Raw genomic sequence first — 19,249 nt, 5'->3', positions numbered from 1 at the left:
GGCGACGCGCGCCGTCCGCCGCCACCGCCCGCCGCAAACAGAGGCGTCCTTGTTCCTCAGCGGGAATGCGTCTTTGTCCGTCAGGCCTCCTTTTGGCGGGAGGGGCCGTGACCTCGGCGCTGAGGTCGTTGTGGATGCTTAATTTAAAATATGAAACTTGTGCTGTTAGGCGTCTACATCCTGATCGCGGCGGGCGCGCTGATGATGGTGGTGGGCTTCCTGGGATGCTGCGGCGCCATCAAAGAGTCGCCGTGCATGCTGGGATTGGTGAGTTTTTCCTTCTTTTTTTTTTGTCGTCGTGTGATTATCCATCTTCTTCCACTTATCCGAGGTCGGGTCGCGGGGGCAGCAGCCTAAGCAGGGAAGCCCAGACTTCCCTCTCCCCAGCCACTTCGTCCAGCTCCTCCTGTGGGACCCCGAGGCGTTCCCAGGCCAGTCGGGAGACATAGTCTTCCCAACGTGTCCTGGGTCTTCCTCGTGGCCTCCTACCGGTCGGACGTGCCCGAAACACCTTCCTAGGGAGGCGTTCGGGTGGCATCCTGACCAGATGCCCGAACCACCTCATCTGGCTCCTCTCCATGTGGAGGAGCAGCGGCTTTACTTTGAGCTCCCCCCGGATGACAGAGCTTCTCACCCTATCTCTAAGGGAGAGCCCCGCCACCCGGCGGAGGAAACTCATTTCGGCCGCTTGTACCCGTGATCTTGTCCTTTCGGTCATAACCCAAACCTCATGACCATAGGTGAGGATGGGAACGTAGATCGACCGGTAAATTGAGAGCTTTGCCTTCCGGCTCAGCTCCTTCTTCACCACAACGGATCGATACAGCGTCCGCATTACTGAAGACGCCGCACCGATCCGCCTGTCAATCTCACGATCCACTCTTCCCTCACTCGTGAACAAGACTCCGAGGTACTTGAACTCCTCCACTTGGGGCAAGATCTCCTCCCCAACCCGGAGATGGCACTCCACCCTTTTCCGGGCGAGAACCATGGACTCGGACTTGGAGGTGCTGATTCTCATCCCAGTCGCTTCACACTCGGCTGCGAACCGATCCAGTGAGAGCTGAAGATCCTGGCCAGATGAAGCCATCAGGACCACATCATCTGCAAAAAGCAGAGACCTAATCCTGCAGCCACCAAACCAGATCCCCTCAACGCCTTGACTGCGCCTAGAAATTCTGTCCATAAAAGTTATGAACAGAATCGGTGACAAAGGGCAGCCTTGGCGGAGTCCAACCCTCACCGGAAACGTGTCCGACTTACTGCTGGCAATGCGGACCAAGCTCTGGCACTGAGCATACAGGGAGCGGACTGCCACAATCAGACAGTCCGATACCCCACACTCTCTGAGCACTCCCCACAGGACTTCCCGAGGGACACGGTCGAATGCCTTCTCCAAGTCCACAAAACACATGTAGACTGGTTGGGCAAACTCCCATGCACCCTCAAGGACCCTGCCGAGAGTATAGAGCTGGTCCACAGTTCCACGACCAGGACGAAAACCACACTGTTCCTCCTGAATCCGAGGTTCGACCATCCGGCGTAGCCTCCTCTCCAGTACACCTGAATAGACCTTACCGGGAAGGCTGAGGAGTGTGATCCCACGATAGTTAGAGCACACCCTCCGGTTCCCCTTCTTAAAGAGAGGAACCACCACCCCAGTCTGCCAATCCAGAGGTACCTCTCCCGATGTCCACGCGATGCTGCAGAGTCTTGTCAACCAAGACAGCCCCACAGCATCCAGAGCCTTAAGGAACTCCGGGCGGATCACCGAGGAGCTTTTTAACTACTTCGGCAACCTCAGCCCCAGAAATAGAAGAGCCCACCACAGACTCCCCAGGCACTGCTTCCTCATAGAAAGACGTGTTGGTGGGATTGAGGAGGTCTTCGAAGTATTTCCTCCACCGATGCACAACATCCGCAGTCGAGGTCAGCAGAACACCATCCTCGCCATACACGGTGTTGTTAGTGCACCGCTTCCCCTTCCTGAGGCGGCGGATGGTGGTCCAGAAATGCTTCGAAGCCGTCCGGAAGTTGTTTTCCATGGCTTCCCCGAACTCCTCCCATGTCCGAGTTTTTGCCTCCGCGACCGCTGAAGCCGCACACCGCTTGGCCTGTCGGTACCTGTCCGCTGCCTCAGGAGTCCTATGAGCCAAAAGAACCCGATAGGACTCCTTCTTCAGCTTGACGGCATCCCTCACCGCCGGTGTCCACCAACGGGTTCTAGGATTACCGCCACGACAAGCACCAACTACCTTGCGGCCACAGCTCCAATCAGCCGCCTCGACAATAGAGGAGCGTGTGATTTAGTTCTAACAAACATCGAGCTCAGTCTTTTTTTTTTTTGTTTTGTTTTGTAGTTCTTCCTCTTCCTGCTCCTCATCTTCGCCGTGGAGGTGGCGGCGGGCATCTGGGGTCTGTCCAACAAGGAGCGCGTGGTGGACGACGTGACCGAGTTCTACAAGCAGACGTACGACAACTACAAGAGCACCAGGCAGGAAGCGCTCAAGGAGACGCTACGCCTCATCCACTTCGGAGTGAGACCACGCCCCCTTTTTTTGACTCTTTTGAAATGAAAGCGACGTGTGAACGTCGGCGAATATTCATTCTGTCACCAGCTCAACTGCTGCGGACCCACGGGCACCATCATCGACGCTGCTAAGGACATCTGCCCCAAGAAGGAAGGCCTGGAGGTCCTGATCACCACGGTAACAACAGCTGACATCAATTCTGATAAAACTACATCCCCTCTTAATTCAACTTCTTTAAAAACATCATTTTCAATACGTTAAGATTGCATTGATGAAATACTTTAAGAAAAAAAAATGCTGAAATAATCAACAATGCGCTCCCATTTAACGTATTGCAATAATTGAGCACTGTTGCAATTTTTAGTAGTATTTCAAATACATTTAGCAGGATACCTGCCAACTTTTGAAATCAGAAAAACCTAGTAGCCAGGGTCCAGGGGCCGACGCAAAATGATTGATTGCATTCAGACAGGTTAAAATGTTGCTAAAACCATCACTTTTCTATCAGTCACAGTGACTTTTCAAAACAAAAATATTCCAGCAAAAATCATATGGGTTGATTGACATGTTTATTCTGTAAGCTAACTTCAATAGTTTGAAATTATTTTGACAGTTAATGCCAGTTATCCTGTCAACCTTTCACGAGACTTCAATTTGTTAATTGAGAGTATAAACACTTTTTACAGTAAACAAATGGTAAAACAGTACTAAACAATTCCATTAAAAAACAAAATTGGTGTCATTATTAACTTTCTGTCCAAGCTTGTATAATCTACTGCCTTGTTCAATTGTCAAAAATATTCTGTGCCTAAAATTCACATTTCTATCACAATTATCATACTGTAAACATGGTAAGCTAACTTCATTAAAATTAATAGTCCTGTCAATAGCATGGAATTACAATTCAAATGTAGTTTTTTTGTAAGCCTTTCAAAAGAATTCAAAATATGAACAATTAATTGAAGCCATCAGACACTTGAAAAGTGGCACATCACATCTCTAATGTAATCATTTGAACTTTTCAACAGAAATAGCACTGCAAAAATATTAAGGACATACTTCTGTATTTTGGTAGTTATGCTGTCAACATTTAACACGATTTCTTCAACTTGGACTTGAAAGCATAAATAGTATAAACACTTTTAACAGTATAACAGTACTAAACAATTCCAATAGATAACATTGGTGTTATTACCTTTTTGTGGCTAAAATCCAAATGTATTCTATCAGATTGATCATACTGCAAAAATGATATGGTAACTTTATGATAAGTTTACTTGAAGTGGCATAAAACACTGAAAGTGATTGTTCCTATAACCCCTTTGTTTCAAATGTTTGTTCCACTTGTGGCAGTCGGGCACCAGCATACCGTCTTTGACAACTTGAAGTGGCATAAAACACTGAAAGTGATTGTTCCTATAACCCCTTTGTTTTAAATGTTTTATGCCACTTCAAGTAGTCAAAGACGTGCTGTGAAATACAGCCGGCAGGATTGCGCACCAAACACGAAGCAAGGCCAAAGCGCATGCATGGTGCAGGAGAACAAAGGACTTCTTTTATTTAAGGTTTGTGATAAACCATCAAACTCATTCGTTAAAAGGACTCTATAGTAATATAAAGCGAGTTTTTCTGGACATTATCATGCAAGAAAAGTTTATTTTTGGGACCGCGATCACCGCGTAATGATTTTTAAAGGTTGCATTACAAACATTTAAGGTTCAAGGTTCAAGGTTCAACTTTATTGTCCCCGCGGGGAAATTTGTCTTGGGCACAGTGCATCATTGCTTTCTTAACATACCCAAAAACAACAGAACAAAAACACAAGCACAGACACAACCACAACCATACAACTAACATTTAAACATCAGAACATGGAGCTTGATAGACATAGGTGGCACTTTGATGTAGGCATAAAATCTACAGTATGGAGATAAAGATAAAGTACCAATGTGCATTGCACTAGAGCTCATGGATAAAGTGCTGTGTGCTAAAGTACTTAGTTCTAAAGTGCTATGTGCTAAAAAGGTGCTAACCTATGTATTAAAATTCTATTGCACATTGTTGGTCAGCTTAATGGAGGCTGGGACAAATGCTAATTTAAGGCGGTTAGATTTGCATAGTGGGACCCGGAGTCTTCTCCCTGATGGCAGGGTTCCATATTCAGGAAAGAGTGGGTGTTGTGAGTTGGAAATAATTTTCGTAGCTTTTTTCCTAACTGCCTGCTCATTATTATTTAACTGTCCCATGTGATCAGCCAGTGCGATTGGAAGTCCATGCTCAATTATTGCCTCCGTAAATAAAACTTCGGCATTTATCACATCCAAAGAATCTGTTTGGGCGACGAAAAACGTTGAAAGTTTTCCACTTGTATCGCTAGCAACGGCATTAGACTTGTGTTTTTTTGTCCCAACGTGGTCTTTTACATCGCTAATTCCTCCGTGTCCGATCGAAAAATCTTGTCTGCACAAGGTGCAATTTGCGTAGTTTTCACCCTTTTTTTTTTTTTTAATTAATGAAAAACCGTATTTTTTATCACTGCAACCGTAACCCGGAATAGGTTGATGAAAACCGTACGAATTACGGGAAAACCGGAGTAGTTGGCAGGTATGCTATTACAATGCACTACAATACTTAATTATAGAAGAAAAGTGCTTCCGAGTGCACTGTCACTTATTTCATGTTGCAGAGGTGGGACCAAGTCATTGTTTTGCAAGTCACAAGTAAGTCTCAAGTCTTTGCCCTCAAGTCCCGAGTCAAGACAGGCAAGCCCCGAGTCAAGTCCAAAGTCAAGACTGGAAAGTCTCAAGTCAAGTCCTAAGTCCTGCATTTTGAGTTTCGAGTCCTTTCAAGTCCTTTTAACCACAGACTAATATATTAACACAGATTGTGTATGCTTTTCAAACGCTGTATTTATTTATTAAAACAAGTGCATTTTAAATTGCAGGAAAGAAAATTGTGCTGACATTGCACTTTATAATAGCACTATTAACCAGTCATTTTAAACATTAACTCATTCCTTTACAGAACAAACACATTGAAAAATAAAGTGCAAATGTACTTATTTGTACAAAAGTGTTAACATTGAAAAAACATGACATATACGTGAACATAACAAAAAAGTTGTACTTTTTATATGTCAGGGCCCTATGCTGCATTGCATTTGCAAAAGACCAAATTAGCCAAGAGTCTGTCAGTCATTTGTGCACGATGGGGGCATACTATGATGCCACCATGGCTGAAAACTCGCTCCACTGGAGCACTGGAGGCAGGCACTGCCAAGACTCTCATGGCCACTCGGAACAGTGAAGGAAGAGTCTTCATGTTCAATGCCCAGAACAAAAGGGGGGAGAGAGTTGTTTTGGGTTGGTGCACTACTTGTAAGTGTATCTTGTGTTTTTTATGTTGATTTAATTAAAAAAAGAAAGAAAAAAAAAATTATTTCTTGTGCGGCCCGATACCAATCGATCCACGGACCAGTACCGGGCCGCGGCCCGGTGGTTGGAGACCACTGAGGTAAACAACCAACAGTGTCAGAAAGCTATCTAAAACCGTTCACATATTCATAATATAGTATACATTTTAACTGACCTTTATTTGACTATTTTTGTCTTTTTTTAGGTGGCTAAAATACGCGGTGCTGCTGACCGCCGTCTAACGTTACGTGTGATATATTGACTAACGTAACCCTGCTTAAAAAAAAATCACTGAACAAAAAGTATGAATAAGGTAGTGAACTGCAACAGATTCCCGTGTTTGCAATAACGTTATAACGTTAGCAGTGAGTTTACAGCCTCACTGATTTAACTACACAGCAAATAAAAGTCACGTTACTTAGCCAATAAACGTTATCTTACATTCAAAACTTACCGTTCTTTGTGCAACTTCAAATGCCGGACGAAGTTGGAAGTTGTTGCCTCTCCATCAGTCATTTTCCAACCGCATGTGTTGCATACTGCAAACCGTTTTGTGTTGACCACCTCGTAATTTTTATACCCAAACAAAATTATTTTAGGTATCATTTTTTGTTCACTGGCGTGTGGTTTGGACATGTCTTCTTCGTTGGTTGTCCTGCAATTTGATTGGATGAATGCTGTGTGATGAAAACAAAGTACCGTAGATCTAATTTGATTGGCTGTTGTACTGAGAGCACACCAGCTGACACACGCAACGCTGATAGACAAGTACACAATGAAAAATACGGAGCGCTCCCGAATAACTTTTTCATCTTTGGGTTTTGGGGAAAGTAGCAAGTCATGTCAAGTCATGTCAATTCAAAAGGCTCAAGTCCAAGTGAAGTCACAAGTCATTGATGTTAAAGTCTAAGTCCAGTTGCAAGTCTTTTTACATTTTGTCAAGTCGAGTCTAAAGTCATCAAATTCATGACTCGAGTCTGACTCGAGTCCAAGTCATGTGACTCGAGTCCACACCTCTGTCATGTTGTCATGAGAACGTAGAACATGGCTGATGTCCGTCTTTGTCGATTTAGAGCTGCTCGGCGGCCATTGACGAGGTGTTCAACAACAAGCTGCACATCATCGGCGGCGTGGGCATCGGTATCGGCGTCATCATGGTGAGTGGGAGGAGCTAACAGAACAATGGTATTTTTTTCTAATTAAATTTGACAATGAAATGTTTCCAGATCTTCGGGATGATCTTCAGCATGATGCTGTGCTGCGCCATCAAGAGGTCCAGAGACTTCGTTTAAACTTCAAGCTTACTCGCCCTTCACTTTAGTAACAAATGTTTTTTTTAACTTGGCGACGCTCGGGTGCACGCGGGACGGCCAACTTGGACGTGTGAGCGTGTGGCGCCTGAGCTTTTGAACTTTTTTTTTTTTTAGTTTTGAGCGCTAACGACGTCAAAGATGCTAATATTTAGCCCGTTTTATGTCGCTAATGTTGATGTTTAGTCTTCTTTTAAAACTTGTTTGTAAAATGCTTAATAAATCAACAAAGACTGGTTTAGTTTTTTTTTTAATTTATTTACAAAATAATCATTTCAAAATAAAGATCAGTCCTCAAGAGCAAAGTCGTACGGTTGAAATTGGTCTCGCAGCCGCGCGCACGCCGCTTCCTCTTCCTCGCGGCTTTGCTTGCACTCCTTCCAGTCGGCCCTGGTGGGGATGTTCAGCAGCGCCTCGCTGGCCAGGACCTCCCTGCAAACAAAGACGGCGGATGTTCTGTAGGGTGGCGTCAAGTTCGAAATGTCACAACTGCACTCCTCACCTTCCAAACTGCAGCGGGAAATGTTTCTGGATGCGGTAGAAGAGCTTCTCGCCCGAATCCAGCTCCACGTAAAAGTACGGCGTCCCGGGCGGAGCGATCTGTGCGCGTTGGCGGTGTGACGTTGAAGGACGTTCGACATGGCGGCGTGTGTGTGTGTGTGTGTGTGTGTGTGTGTGTGTGTGTGTGTGTGTGTGTGTGTGTGTGTGTGTTACCTGTTTGAGGTCGCTGTGTTGTGGAATCTCCATCAGCTCCATCTGCTGCTCCTGAGCCTGGACCATGAAGGCCTCCTTGATGTCCTCAGTGGCGCAGCGGTCCAGCGGGACTGGGACCACCTGACCACGCCAACAACGACAAATAAAGTTCCGCACCGCTGCGTTTTTTTTTTTCCAAAACCGTGGCTCATACCTGAATAAGGCTGAAACGACGCGTCGACGTAGTCGACGTCATCGGTTACGTAAATACGTCGACGCCGTTTTTGTGCGTCGCATATTTACGTCACACTACTGTCATGGCGGAGCGCAAAGCAGACGATGCGAGCGAGGGGAAAAAAGCACGCCAAAAGTGTCGGAGTATTTCAATAAACGGCCTAATAATGTTGTTGTATGCACACTGTGTCGAGCGGAAATGGCCTATCATAGCAGCACAACGGCTATGAACGAACATTTGAAAAGAAAACCCCCGACAGCGTTCTTGCCATCACCATCAACTAGTCAATGGTCCGCGTGAGTATACGTTGTCATCATTACACAAAAACATGAATGTGTCATTTGTATCTGCGTTGTAAATTCATAAACTAAAGCACCGTTTGCTCTGAGAGGCGCGTTTGGCGTGCCTGTTCAGTGTTTACAAAGACGCGCTCCTCTTTAACGCTGTGGAGAGGCGCCGGCAGCGAGCGAGCGGCGAGGCGCGCCGGGAGCGACGCCGCAAGAGACGGGACGACGAGCGAGCGAGGAAGAGGAGCTGAAAGAAAGAAAAGAGTTGGAAGAGAAAAGACTTTGTGTAAAATTAAAAGATTGTAAACCTGGCAAAGCCGTCTGGCGTTCAGTCTGTCGGTCCTGAAAGAACCCCACGGCACAAGACGTGTCACAAACGCTAACGTTAATTAGTTGTGCAAATACCTTTTACAACATTAACAGTTACATATACTATGTACAAACCAACAATTAACTTTCACTTTAATCATACTATCATTGTTGTGTTATTAAGCAAAATAAGCAATACTTCTACTTTTGTTGAAATGTTTACACTGTACACTTTTTTGTATTGGATGTTTAGCTTTATTTTTGCACATTTTAGCAAATAAGCAATACTTTTACTTTTGTTGAAATGTTTACACTTGTTACAGAATATTTCCGTTTTGCACTTTTTTGTATTGGATGTTTATCTTTATTTTTGCACATTTTAAAGCAAAAATAAGCAATACTTTTACTTTTTAAATGCTTATACTATTCCAGAATATTAAGATTTGCACTGGATGTTTACTTTATTTGCACATTAAAAAGCAAATAAGCTACTTTTAATTTTGTTAAATGTTAAAAGTTTTAAATGTTTACATTGTTACAGAATATTTTGTCATGTTGTTGTCAATGTTGACTGAGTGGCCATACTTTTTTTTTTGTAAATAAAAGCCATGCCTTTTGAAAAAAACTGGCCTACTTTTTTTTTTTTCCCTCTTCATTTAAAAAAAAAATAATAATCGGTAAAAGGACAAATAATCTATAGATTAATCGAAAAAATAATCTATAGATTAACCGATTAATCGAAAAAATAATCTATAGATTAATCGATAGAAAAATAATCGTTAGCTGCAGCCCTATACCTGAAGCTGCAGGTGCTGGCTCCTGTAGTTCCTCTCAAAGAGCACACAGCGCTCGCCTCGGCTTTTGTAGAAGCTCCTGAGGGCCGCCTTGTACTTGTCCATCTCCGCCAGGACCTCCGAGGCCAAGTCCACCACGGACTGGTAGTGGCCGATGGGCAGGACCAGCACGTGACCTGAGGTCAGCCCGCCTTTGGCCAGCGCTAAGTAGCACTGAGACGGAGGGTCACGTGATGAGCCGCCGAGAAGGTTCTGGAAGTGTTTTACTCACGTGTGTTCCGATGCTGACCACCAGGTGTTTCTCCACCTGAGGGCTGGCCAGGCAGAACCAGCACGTTCCAGGCGGAAGAGCTACACAGGAACATTTCAATCAAATACCCGCTGTGATGCGGTCGACCAAATGGAGGTCGCCTTACGGTGCCTGCGAGGTTGTTTGTGTCCCGATCCGCCGCGTCCTCCGTCCCAGTCGGGCCTCTTCCTGCCGCGGCCCCGCCCACCGCGGCTCTGCCCGCTGCTGAGGTCGAAGAAGAACTGCGTGCTGGGCTCCTGCACAGACATCAGGGAAGCTGGGTGGTCTGCGCACACTCACGCCAATCATCACGCTCGCACCTCCTCGTCCGCCGCCACGCCCAAGCTGCTTGTTAACTTCTCCTTCTTGTCCTTGGCCACGCGCCTGTAAGGGTTTTCCGTCACGTCCTGAGGCTGTTTGACCAGCTCCGTGTGGTCCATGGTCTTCATGGGAAGGATGTTGAAGGCGTACAGGTACTAACGTGCACAAGAAGATACATACTTAGACTATACCATGGCATATGTCTAGAGATGTCCGATAATGGCTTTTTTGCCGATATTCCGATATTGTCCAACTCTTAATTACTGATACCGATATATACAGGTAAAAGCCAGTAAATTAGAATATTTTGAAAAACTTGATTTATTTCAGTAATTGCATTCAAAAGGTGTAACTTGTACATTATATTTATTCATTGCACACAGACTGATGCATTCAAATGTTTATTTCATTTAATTTTGATGATTTGAAGTGGCAACAAATGAAAATCCAAAATTCCGTGTGTCACAAAATTAGAATATTACTTAAGGCTAATACAAAAAAGGGATATTTAGAAATGTTGGCCAACTGAAAAGTATGAAAATGAAAAATATGAGCATGTACAATACTCAATACTTGGTTGGAGCTCCTTTTGCCTCAATTACTGCGTTAATGCGGCGTGGCATGGAGTCGATGAGTTTCTGGCACTGCTCAGGTGTTATGAGAGCCCAGGTTGCTCTGATAGTGGCCTTCAACTCTTCTGCGTTTTTGGGTCTGGCATTCTGCATCTTCCTTTTCACAATACCCCACAGATTTTCTATGGGGCTAAGGTCAGGGGAGTTGGCGGGCCAATTTAGAACAGAAATACCATGGTCCGTAAACCAGGCACGGGTAGATTTTGCGCTGTGTGCAGGCGCCAAGTCCTGTTGGAACTTGAAATCTCCATCTCCATAGAGCAGGTCAGCAGCAGGAAGCATGAAGTGCTCTAAAACTTGCTGGTAGATGGCTGCGTTGACCCTGGATCTCAGGAAACAGAGTGGACCGACACCAGCAGATGACATGGCACCCCAAACCATCACTGATGGTGGAAACTTTACACTAGACTTCAGGCAACGTGGATCCTGTGCCTCTCCTGTCTTCCTCCAGACTCTGGGACCTCGATTTCCAAAGGAAATGCAAAATTTGCATGGTTGGGTGATGGTTTGGGGTGCCATGTCATCTGCTGGTGTCGGTCCACTCTGTTTCCTGAGATCCAGGGTCAACGCAGCCGTCTACCAGCAAGTTTTAGAGCACTTCATGCTTCCTGCTGCTGACCTGCTCTATGGAGATGGAGATTTCAAGTTCCAACAGGACTTGGCGCCTGCACACAGCGCAAAATCTACCCGTGCCTGGTTTACGGACCATGGTATTTCTCTTCTAAATTGGCCCGCCAACTCCCCTGACCTTAGCCCCATAGAAAATCTGTGGGGTATTGTGAAAAGGAAGATGCAGAATGCCAGACCCAAAAACGCAGAAGAGTTGAAGGCCACTATCAGAGCAACCTGGGCTCTCATAACACCTGAGCAGTGCCAGAAACTCATCGACTCCATGCCACGCCGCATTAACGCAGTAATTGAGGCAAAAGGAGCTCCAACCAAGTATTGAGTATTGTACATGCTCATATTTTTCATTTTCATACTTTTCAGTTGGCCAACATTTCTAAAAATCCCTTTTTTGTATTAGCCTTAAGTAATATTCTAATTTTGTGACACACGGAATTTTGGATTTTCATTTGTTGCCACTTCAAATCATCAAAATTAAATGAAATAAACATTTGAATGCATCATTCTGTGTGCAATGAATAAATATAATGTACAAGTTACACCTTTTGAATGCAATTACTGAAATAAATCAAGTTTTTCAAAATATTCTAATTTACTGGCTTTTACCTGTACTTAGACTATACCATGGCATATGTCTAGAGATGTCCGATAATGGCTTTTTTGCCGATATTCCGATATTGTCCAACTCTTAATTACTGATACCGATATATACAGTCGTGGAATTAACACATTATTATGCCTAATTTTGTTGTGATGCCCCGCTGGATGCATTAAACAATGTAACAAGGTTTTCCAAAATAAATCAACTCAAATCATGGAAAAAAATGCCAACAAGGCACTGCCATATTTACAGAGGTGGGTAGTAACGCGCTACATTTACTCCGTTACATCTACTTGAGTAACTTTTGGGATGAATTGTACTTCTAAGAGTAGTTTTAATGCAACATACTTTTACTTTTACTTGAGTATATTTATAGAGAAGAAACGCTACTTTTACTCCGCTACTTTTATCTACATTCAGCTCGCTACTCGCTACTAATTTTTATTGATCTGTTAATGCACGCTTTGTTTGTTTTGGTCTGTCAGACAGACCTTCATAGTGCCTGCGTTTCAACAAATACAGTCACTGGTGACGTTCACTCCGTTCCACCAATCAGATGCAGTCACTGGTGACGTTGGACCAATCAAACAGAGCCAGGCGGTCACATGACCTGACTTAAACAAGTTGAAAAACGTATTCGGGTGTTACCATTTAGTGGTCAATTGTACGGAATATGTACTGTACTGTGCAATCTACTAATAAAAGTTCCAATCAATCAATCAAAAGTGTGAAGAATAAAAGACCCTTTTTTATTTCAACCGTACATCCAGTCAAAAGCCTAAAGACTGACTGCACAGTTCCTGTCTTCACAATAAAAGTGCCGCTCCATCGCGCCTGCACTTTCAAAATAAGAGTCTCCGAAAGCCAGCGCAAACAAGCTAGCAAGCTACGGAGTTTGCCGCCAATGTATTTCTTGTAAAGTGTATAAAAACGAATATGGAAGCTGGACAAATAAGATGCCAAAAACCAACCACTTTCATGTGGTATTAGACAGAAAGGAGGAACTTTTTTTCTCCTCCATTTGAAAACGTGGACGTTTGTCATCACTACTGTCTGATTACAATCAATGCAAGTCATCAGAATCAGGTAATACACCAACTTATATTCTTGTCTTCATGAAAGAAAGGAATCTATATGTGTTAAACATGCATGTATATTCATTAAAACACCTTTAACATGTAAACAAAAACGGCAAAATAAATAAATATAAATTATATACTGTATATATCAATGTATGTATATATATATATATGTATATATATATATATATATATATATATATATATATATATGTGTGTGTGTGTATATATATATATATATATGTGTGTGTGTGTGTATTATTATATACCGGTATATATATGTGTGTGTATATATATATATATATATATGATATGTGTGTGTATCTTACTCATCAGTTACTCAGTACTTGAGTAGTTTTTTCACAACATACTTTTTACTTTTACTCAAGTAAATATTTGGGTGACTACTCCTTACTTTTACTTGAGTAATAAATCTCTAAAGTAACAGTACTCTTACTTGAGTACAATTTCTGGCTACTCTACCCACCTCTGCATATTTATTATTGAAGTCACAAAGTGCATTATTTTTTTTAAACATGCCTCAAAACAGCAGCTTGGAATTTGGGACATGCTCTCCCTGAGAGAGCATGAGGAGGTTGAGGTGGGCAGGGTTGAGGTGTGTGGGCGGGGGTGTATATTGTAGCGTCCCGGAAGAGTTAGTGCTGCAAGGGGTTCTGGGTATTTGTTCTGTTGTGTTTATGTTGTGTTACGGTGCGGATGTTCTCCCGAAATGTGTTTGTCATTCTTGTTTGGTGTGGGTTCACAGTGTGGCGCATATTTGTAACAGTGTTAAAGTTGTTTATACGGCCACCCTCAGTGCACTGCAAAAACTGAAATCTAAGTAAGATTAAATATCTCAAATAAGGGTGATATTTGCTTATTTTCGGTCTAAGATAATTCTTCTCACTAAGCAGATTTTATGTTAGAGTGTTTTACTTGTTTTAAGTGTTTTGGTCCTAAATGATCTCAGTAAGATATTACAGCTTGTTGCTGAGATTTGATGACCTATATTGAGTAAAACATGCTTAAACTAGAATATCAAGTGTTGCAAAGCTGTGTCATCAACACTCACAAGTATATAACTACTTTTTTTTTTAATAATAATTTCTTATTTCAAGCATGAAAAAAAAATCATGACTTTAACACAATTTTGTCAAATTAAAACAGATGACAGCCAAATGGACTTTGCTGTTTTATTTTCAATGAAACAATAGAAAATAGGTACTCATATAGTAGTACAGTTGGCACAGTACAGCAAACTGACAGTTAATATTTAAACTTTTAACATGTGACATTTCTAACAATTTTGAACAGAAATAGTTCATGCACATTCAGGTAAATTCTTCAAAATTACAATTTAAAAAAATGTTGGCCGGGCTGTATATAAGCGCACTAATTGACTGAAAGAGCACGCACTTGGCGCGATGTTGTCATGTTATCCATGGAAAAATGCATTTTTCGACAATATGATTTGCCTGAGCGGCTAGGAGACCCCGAGAGTAACAAGCGCTTGCCTTGTTGCCTTTCCATTAACAACAATAAATTAGTTTTTAGTATAAGTTTGCTGGTTTCAAGAAATGTAATATCATTATGTCAAGATAATGGCACTAGCATTTACTTCATTTAAGAATATTTTTCAACATATTGAGCAAAAAGGTCTTTTTTTTTTACCAAGAAAAGTGCACTTGTTATTAGTGACAATATACTTTTTTTAAGGTATTTTTGGGTCCATTGAGGTTAGCTAATTAGGGCCCGCATGGCCCATTGCAAAAGGACTCCCGAAGGGAGTCCTTATGCAATGGGACATAAGGACCTATTGAATTTCTAAGGTTTTATTATTATTAGGGCCCGCATGGCCCATTGTATAAGGACTCCCAAAGGGAGTCCTTATGCAATGGGACATAAGGACCTATTGAATTTCTAAGGTTTTATTATTATTCTTTATTCTTCCGCCGCCACTTTAAACTGTAATTTGACCCATTTAACATGCTTCAAAACTCACCATATTTGACCCACACATCAGGACCTGCGAAAATTTCCTTTTTAAAAAAAAACCGAACCACAAAACTCAAAATTGCGCTCTAGCGCCCCCTACGGAAAAAAAACTAGACTGCCTGTAACTCCCACTAGGAAGGTCGGAGAGACATGAAACAAAAACTTTTATGTAGGTGTGACTTAGACCTAGATTTCATAATAGTATATTCTCGGGCAAAAATCAACAGGAAGTTGGCAATTCCCCCTTCAAGACAAAAAATTATTAAAAACAGTCACTTTTGCCTCTTGGAGCTGTAATTTGACCCCCTTAACATGCATCAAAACTCACCGAACTGAACACACACATCAGGACTGGCAAAAATTGTGATCTAATAAAAAAACCTAACCCCAAATCTCAAAATTGTGCTCTAGCGCAATTTTTTAATGAAACGCACAAAAAACTGCTCCTCGGATGAAAAAACTGACAAAACTGCCTGTAACTCTCCCTGGGAAAGTCGGAGAGACATGAAACAAAAACTTCTATGTAGGTCTCACTCAGACAACCCCCAGCAAAAATCAACAGGAAGTTTGCTATTCCCCCTTCAACAAATTTTTTGTAAAAACCGGTCACCTTCCTTCAAAAACGATCTCCTCTGAGCGCGTTTGTCGTTTCGGCTTCAAACTAACACAGGAGAGAGATTAAACCCTTGTGTATAAAATAACAGAACAGAGTTTTAATACCTGCTCCGGTTTTGATTTTATGACCCTTCAAAGACCCGCTGCGCTGATGCTGCTGCGCTGCTGTTTTTTTAAGATGGCTGCTTAAAAGCAGGAAGCACCAACGTGCCCACACAATGCAGACAAGGTAGGTACACTAGACAAAAGTCTTGGGACACTTCAGACTAAAACTAGACAAAAGTATTGGGACACTTAGGACTAGCACCTGCCAAATACGCGGGCCCGACCAATGCTGCTTGCAGCTTTAATTATTATTATTCTTCCGCAACTTTGCGCTGTAATTTGACCCCCTTAACATACTTCAAAACTCACCAAATTTTACACACACATCAGTAATATACGGCAAAACTTTTTATCAAAAAACCAAACCTCAAAACTCAAAATTGCGCTCTAGCGCCCCCTACGAAAAAAAAACTAGACTGCCTGTAACTCCCACTAGGAAGGTCGGAGAGACATGAAACAAAAACCTTTATGTAGGTGTGACTTAGACCTAGATTTCATAATAGTATATTCTCGGGCAAAAATCAACAGGAAGTTGGCAATTCCCCCTTCAAGACAAAAAAGTACTAAAAACAGTAACTTTTGCCTCTTTGAGCTGTATTTTCACCCTTTTAACATGCTTCAAAACTCACCAAACTGAACACACACATCAGGACTGGCAAAAACTGCGATCTAATAAAAAAACCTAACCACAAATCTCAAAATTGCACTCTAAAACGCAGAAAAAACTGCTCCTCGGAAGAAAAAAATGACAAAACTGCCTGTAACTCCCACTGGGAAGGTCGGAGAGACATGAAACAAAAACCTCTATGTAGGTCTCACTTAGACCTACATTTCATATATTGACAACCCCCAGCAAAAATCAACAGGAAGTTTGCAATTTCCCCTTCAAAACAAATTTTTTTTATAAACCGGTCACTTCTCTTCAAACATTATCTCCTCTGAGCGCGTTTGTCGTATCAGCTTCAAAATAACACAGGAGAGAGATTGAACCCATCCATCCATCCATTTTCTACCGCTTATTCCCTTTGGGGTCGCAGGGGCGCTGGAGCCTATCTCAGCTACAATCGGGCGGAAGGCGGGGTACACCCTGGACAAGTCGGCACCTCATCGCAGGGCCAACACAGATAGACAGACAACATTCACACTCACATTCACACACTAGGGCCAATTTAGTGTTGCCAATCAACTTATCCCCAGGTGCATGTCTGTGGAAGTGGGAGGAAGCCGGAGTACCCGGAGGGAACCCACGCAGTCACGGGGAGAACATGCAAACTCCACACAGAAAGATCCCGAGCCCGGGATTGAACCCAAGACTACTCAGGACCTTCGTATTGTGAGGCAGATGCACTAACCCCTCTTCCACCGTGAAGCCAGAGATTGAACCCTTCCAAATAAAAGTTATCGAAATAATTTTTCTAACTGCTCCGGTTTTGATTTTATGAGCCTTCAAAGAACCGCTGCGCTGATGCTGCTGCGCTGCTGTTTTTTCAAGATGGCTGCTTAAAAGCAGGAAGCACCAACGTGCCCACACAATGCAGACAAGGTAGGTACACTAGACAAAAGTCTTGGGACACTTCAGACTAAAAGTAGACAAAAGTATTGGGACACTTATGACTATCACTGGACAAAAGTATTGGGACACCGAGGCCGAAAACTGGACAAAAGTATTGGGACACTTGGGACTACAACTTGACAAATGTATTGGGACACTTATGACTACCACTGGACACAAGTATTGGGACACTTACACTGGACAAAAGTATTGGGACACTTAGGACTACAACTTGACAAAAGTATTGGGACACTTAGGACTAAAACTGGACAAAAGTATTGGGACACTTATGACTACCACTGGACAAAAGTATTGGGACACCTACACTGGACAAAAGTATTGGGACACTTAGGACTACAACTTGACAAAAGTATTGGGACACTTAGGACTAGAACTGGACAAAAGTATTGGGACACTTACACTGGACAAAAGTATTGGGACACTTAGGACTACAACTTGACAAAAGTATTGGGACACTTAGGACTAAAACTGGACAAAAGTTTTGGGACACTTATGACTACCACTGGACAAAAGTATTGGGACACCTACACTGGACAAAAGTATTGGGACACTTAGGACTACAACTTGACAAAAGTATTGGGACACTTAGGACTAGAACTGGACAAAAGTATTGGGACACTTCGGACTAAACGTAGACAAAAGTATTGGGACACTTAGGACTACAACTGGACAACAGTATTGGGACACTTAGGACTACCACTGGACAAAAATATTGGGACACTTACACTGGCCAAAAGTATTGGGACACTTAGGACTACAACTTGACAAAAGTATTGGGACACTTAGGACTACAACTGGACAAAAATATTGGGACACTTAGGACTACCACTGGACAAAAGTATTGGGACACCTACACTGGCCAAAAGTATTGGGACACTTAGGACTACAACTTGACAAAAGTATTGGGACACTTAGGCTTAAAACTGGACAATAGTATTGGGACACTTAGGACTAGCACCTGCCAAATACGCGGGCCCGACCAATGCTGCTTGCAGCTTTAATTTGACTTGTTTTGGAAAGTCTTGACAAGCCAAATTTTCTTGTTCTATTGGCAGATAATTTTGCTTAGTTCAAATAAAATACCCCTCATTTTACCCCTCATTTTTGTATTTTTTTTTCTTGTTTTTGAACACTGACTTTTTGCAGTGTGTGACCTGTATGGCTGTTGACCAAGTATGCTTTGCATTCACTTGTGTGAAAAGCCGTAGATAATATTGGGTCGACACGCAAAGGCAGTGCCTTTAAGGCACTGCCCCCAATATTGTTGTCTGGGTGGAAATCGGGAGAAATTCAGGAGAATGGTTGCCCCGGGAGATTTTCGGGAGGGGCATTGAAATTTGGGAGTTTCCCGGGAAAATTGGGAGTGTTGGCAAGTATGACTGGGAGACGCAACTACTCTGTACTTCTCCCTATGTCCGTGTACCACTCCGTACAGCGGCGTTTTAAAAAGTCATACATTTTACTTTTTGAAACCGATACCGATAATTTCCGATATTACATTTTAAAGCATTTATCGGCCGATATTATCGGACATCTCTACATATAACACTAAATGCATCTTTGCACCTTCTTCTTGGCGGGGTTGTTGACGGTTGCCAAGGCGATGAAGCGAGTGACATGCTGAGCGTTCTCCTGCAGAACCACGTGATTCCTGGAAAGGTGGAAATGCTGATGCTGCCCCAGCTCAATTTAAATCAACTCTTGCTTCGCCTCACCTGTAAGGTAGCCTCTCATAGTGAGCGCCCTCTAGTGCAGCAAAGTGGTACCTCGGCTTCACTTTGTCCGCCAGGTTGGCGATGGCGCCGCTCCCACAAGACTTTGTGTCCACTTCCTGTCACGG

At 42.9% G+C, this 19,249-nt stretch overlaps 2 protein-coding genes across 3 annotated transcripts in view; one reads left to right on the top strand and one right to left on the bottom strand.

Annotated features, from left to right (window-relative positions):
- The window catches only part of LOC133621511 (CD9 antigen-like), a 38,561-nt gene extending 31,071 nt beyond the window's left edge, over window positions 1-7,490 (top strand). For both annotated transcript variants that reach the window (XM_061983567.1, XM_061983568.2), the window contains exons 3-7: window positions 170-267; window positions 2,361-2,537; window positions 2,619-2,708; window positions 7,018-7,101; window positions 7,171-7,490. In XM_061983567.1, the coding sequence (XP_061839551.1) occupies window positions 170-267; window positions 2,361-2,537; window positions 2,619-2,708; window positions 7,018-7,101; window positions 7,171-7,236 (515 nt within the window). In that variant the 3' untranslated portion in view covers window positions 7,237-7,490. The remainder of the gene's footprint in view (window positions 1-169; window positions 268-2,360; window positions 2,538-2,618; window positions 2,709-7,017; window positions 7,102-7,170) is intronic.
- Window position 7,491: 1 nt separating this feature from the next.
- cwf19l1 (CWF19 like cell cycle control factor 1) overlaps window positions 7,492-19,249 on the bottom strand; it is a 32,473-nt gene continuing 20,715 nt past the window's right edge. Inside the window, exons 6-14 of the mRNA XM_061983566.1 lie at window positions 19,125-19,240; window positions 18,976-19,060; window positions 10,182-10,337; window positions 9,989-10,118; window positions 9,844-9,923; window positions 9,576-9,785; window positions 7,969-8,088; window positions 7,757-7,854; window positions 7,492-7,686 (exon numbers count right to left, since the gene is read on the bottom strand). Coding sequence (XP_061839550.1) covers window positions 7,542-7,686; window positions 7,757-7,854; window positions 7,969-8,088; window positions 9,576-9,785; window positions 9,844-9,923; window positions 9,989-10,118; window positions 10,182-10,337; window positions 18,976-19,060; window positions 19,125-19,240 — 1,140 coding nt within the window. The 3' untranslated portion in view covers window positions 7,492-7,541. The remainder of the gene's footprint in view (window positions 7,687-7,756; window positions 7,855-7,968; window positions 8,089-9,575; window positions 9,786-9,843; window positions 9,924-9,988; window positions 10,119-10,181; window positions 10,338-18,975; window positions 19,061-19,124; window positions 19,241-19,249) is intronic.

Source organism: Nerophis lumbriciformis, linkage group LG25 (genome assembly GCF_033978685.3).
Source record: "Nerophis lumbriciformis linkage group LG25, RoL_Nlum_v2.1, whole genome shotgun sequence".
Classification (NCBI taxonomy): domain Eukaryota; kingdom Metazoa; phylum Chordata; class Actinopteri; order Syngnathiformes; family Syngnathidae; genus Nerophis; species Nerophis lumbriciformis.
This window is presented reverse-complemented; position numbering and strand designations above follow the sequence as displayed.